This window comes from Chinchilla lanigera, unplaced genomic scaffold, assembly GCF_000276665.1.
Source record: "Chinchilla lanigera isolate Chin_1 unplaced genomic scaffold, ChiLan1.0 scaffold00105, whole genome shotgun sequence".
NCBI classification, from domain to species: domain Eukaryota; kingdom Metazoa; phylum Chordata; class Mammalia; order Rodentia; family Chinchillidae; genus Chinchilla; species Chinchilla lanigera.
The window spans coordinates 6709342-6710291 of NW_004955506.1; the positions used below are offsets into that span (position 1 = coordinate 6709342).

Here is a 950-nt window from a genome sequence, read left to right on the forward strand (position 1 = left end):
CAGTGTTTTCCTTTTCCTTTTCCTAGAGATTTATCCTATAATAAAATACGGTCTATCGAAAGACGTACATTTGAAGCACTACCTTTTCTGAAGGTCATGTAAGTTACAAATATAATTTTATTACATTTGCAATATTATAAACCTCTGTGCTACTCAGTTTGAAATCCTTTAAACTTTTACCAAAGCGTATTATAAGGATTATCTCACAAGCCACAGGGAGTCATTAGGGAGCAGTGATTCTCAGTCGCTGTGATTTTGCTCCCAGGTGACATTTGGCAGCTGTGGCTATTGCTACTGGCATCCAGGGGGCAGAGACCAGGGATGCTGCTAACCATCCTACAGCGTTCAATCAGACACCCACAACAAAGAATCGTCCAGCTCAAAATGTCATTAGTGCTGAAGTTGTGAAATCCTGTTCTAGAGCAAAAAAGATCATTCAGCAGAAGTGTTCATTAAGCATTCAGTCTTTTGTATCCAGTGCATTACAAGTATAAATATGCAGGTAGAAATTAGTAGCCAGCATCGTCCAGTGAGATTTCTTCAGTGTATGGAAAAAGTACTGAAAGTGATGTTTCATCATATATCAATAGAATCACTGCCAAATGTTAAATGTTGAGAAAGAATATCTTTATTCTTACACATGTCTTTTTTTGTAGAAATCTTCGTTACAATTTACTCACAGACCTGAGCTTTGGACCATTTCAAGCGTGGCATGGAATGCAGTTTTTACAGCAAGTGTAAGTGAAATAAATGATAAACGCATCTAAAAACAAAATCTGTAAAAACAACATCTATGTGTTCACTTCATGCAATTCCTGGTTAGCTGGGTCGAAGTCCTGAATGAACTCTGAAAATTATGTCTTAAGATCCATTGATTATGTTCAAATGAAATTGTGTGCATTCAGGGTGGTATGGCCAGAGACTCAATTCATTATTTTCAAATGAGGAAA

At 36.8% G+C, this 950-nt stretch overlaps 1 protein-coding gene across 1 annotated transcript in view; it reads left to right on the forward strand.

The window, feature by feature from the left end:
* LOC102018625 (leucine-rich repeat-containing protein 37A2-like) overlaps positions 1–950 on the forward strand; it is a gene marked incomplete in the record, with an annotated part of 39895 nt that overhangs the window by 4557 nt on the left and 34388 nt on the right. The window contains 2 exon segments of the mRNA XM_005407497.2: positions 27–98; positions 657–737. Of these exon segments, the coding sequence (XP_005407554.2) occupies positions 718–737 (20 nt within the window).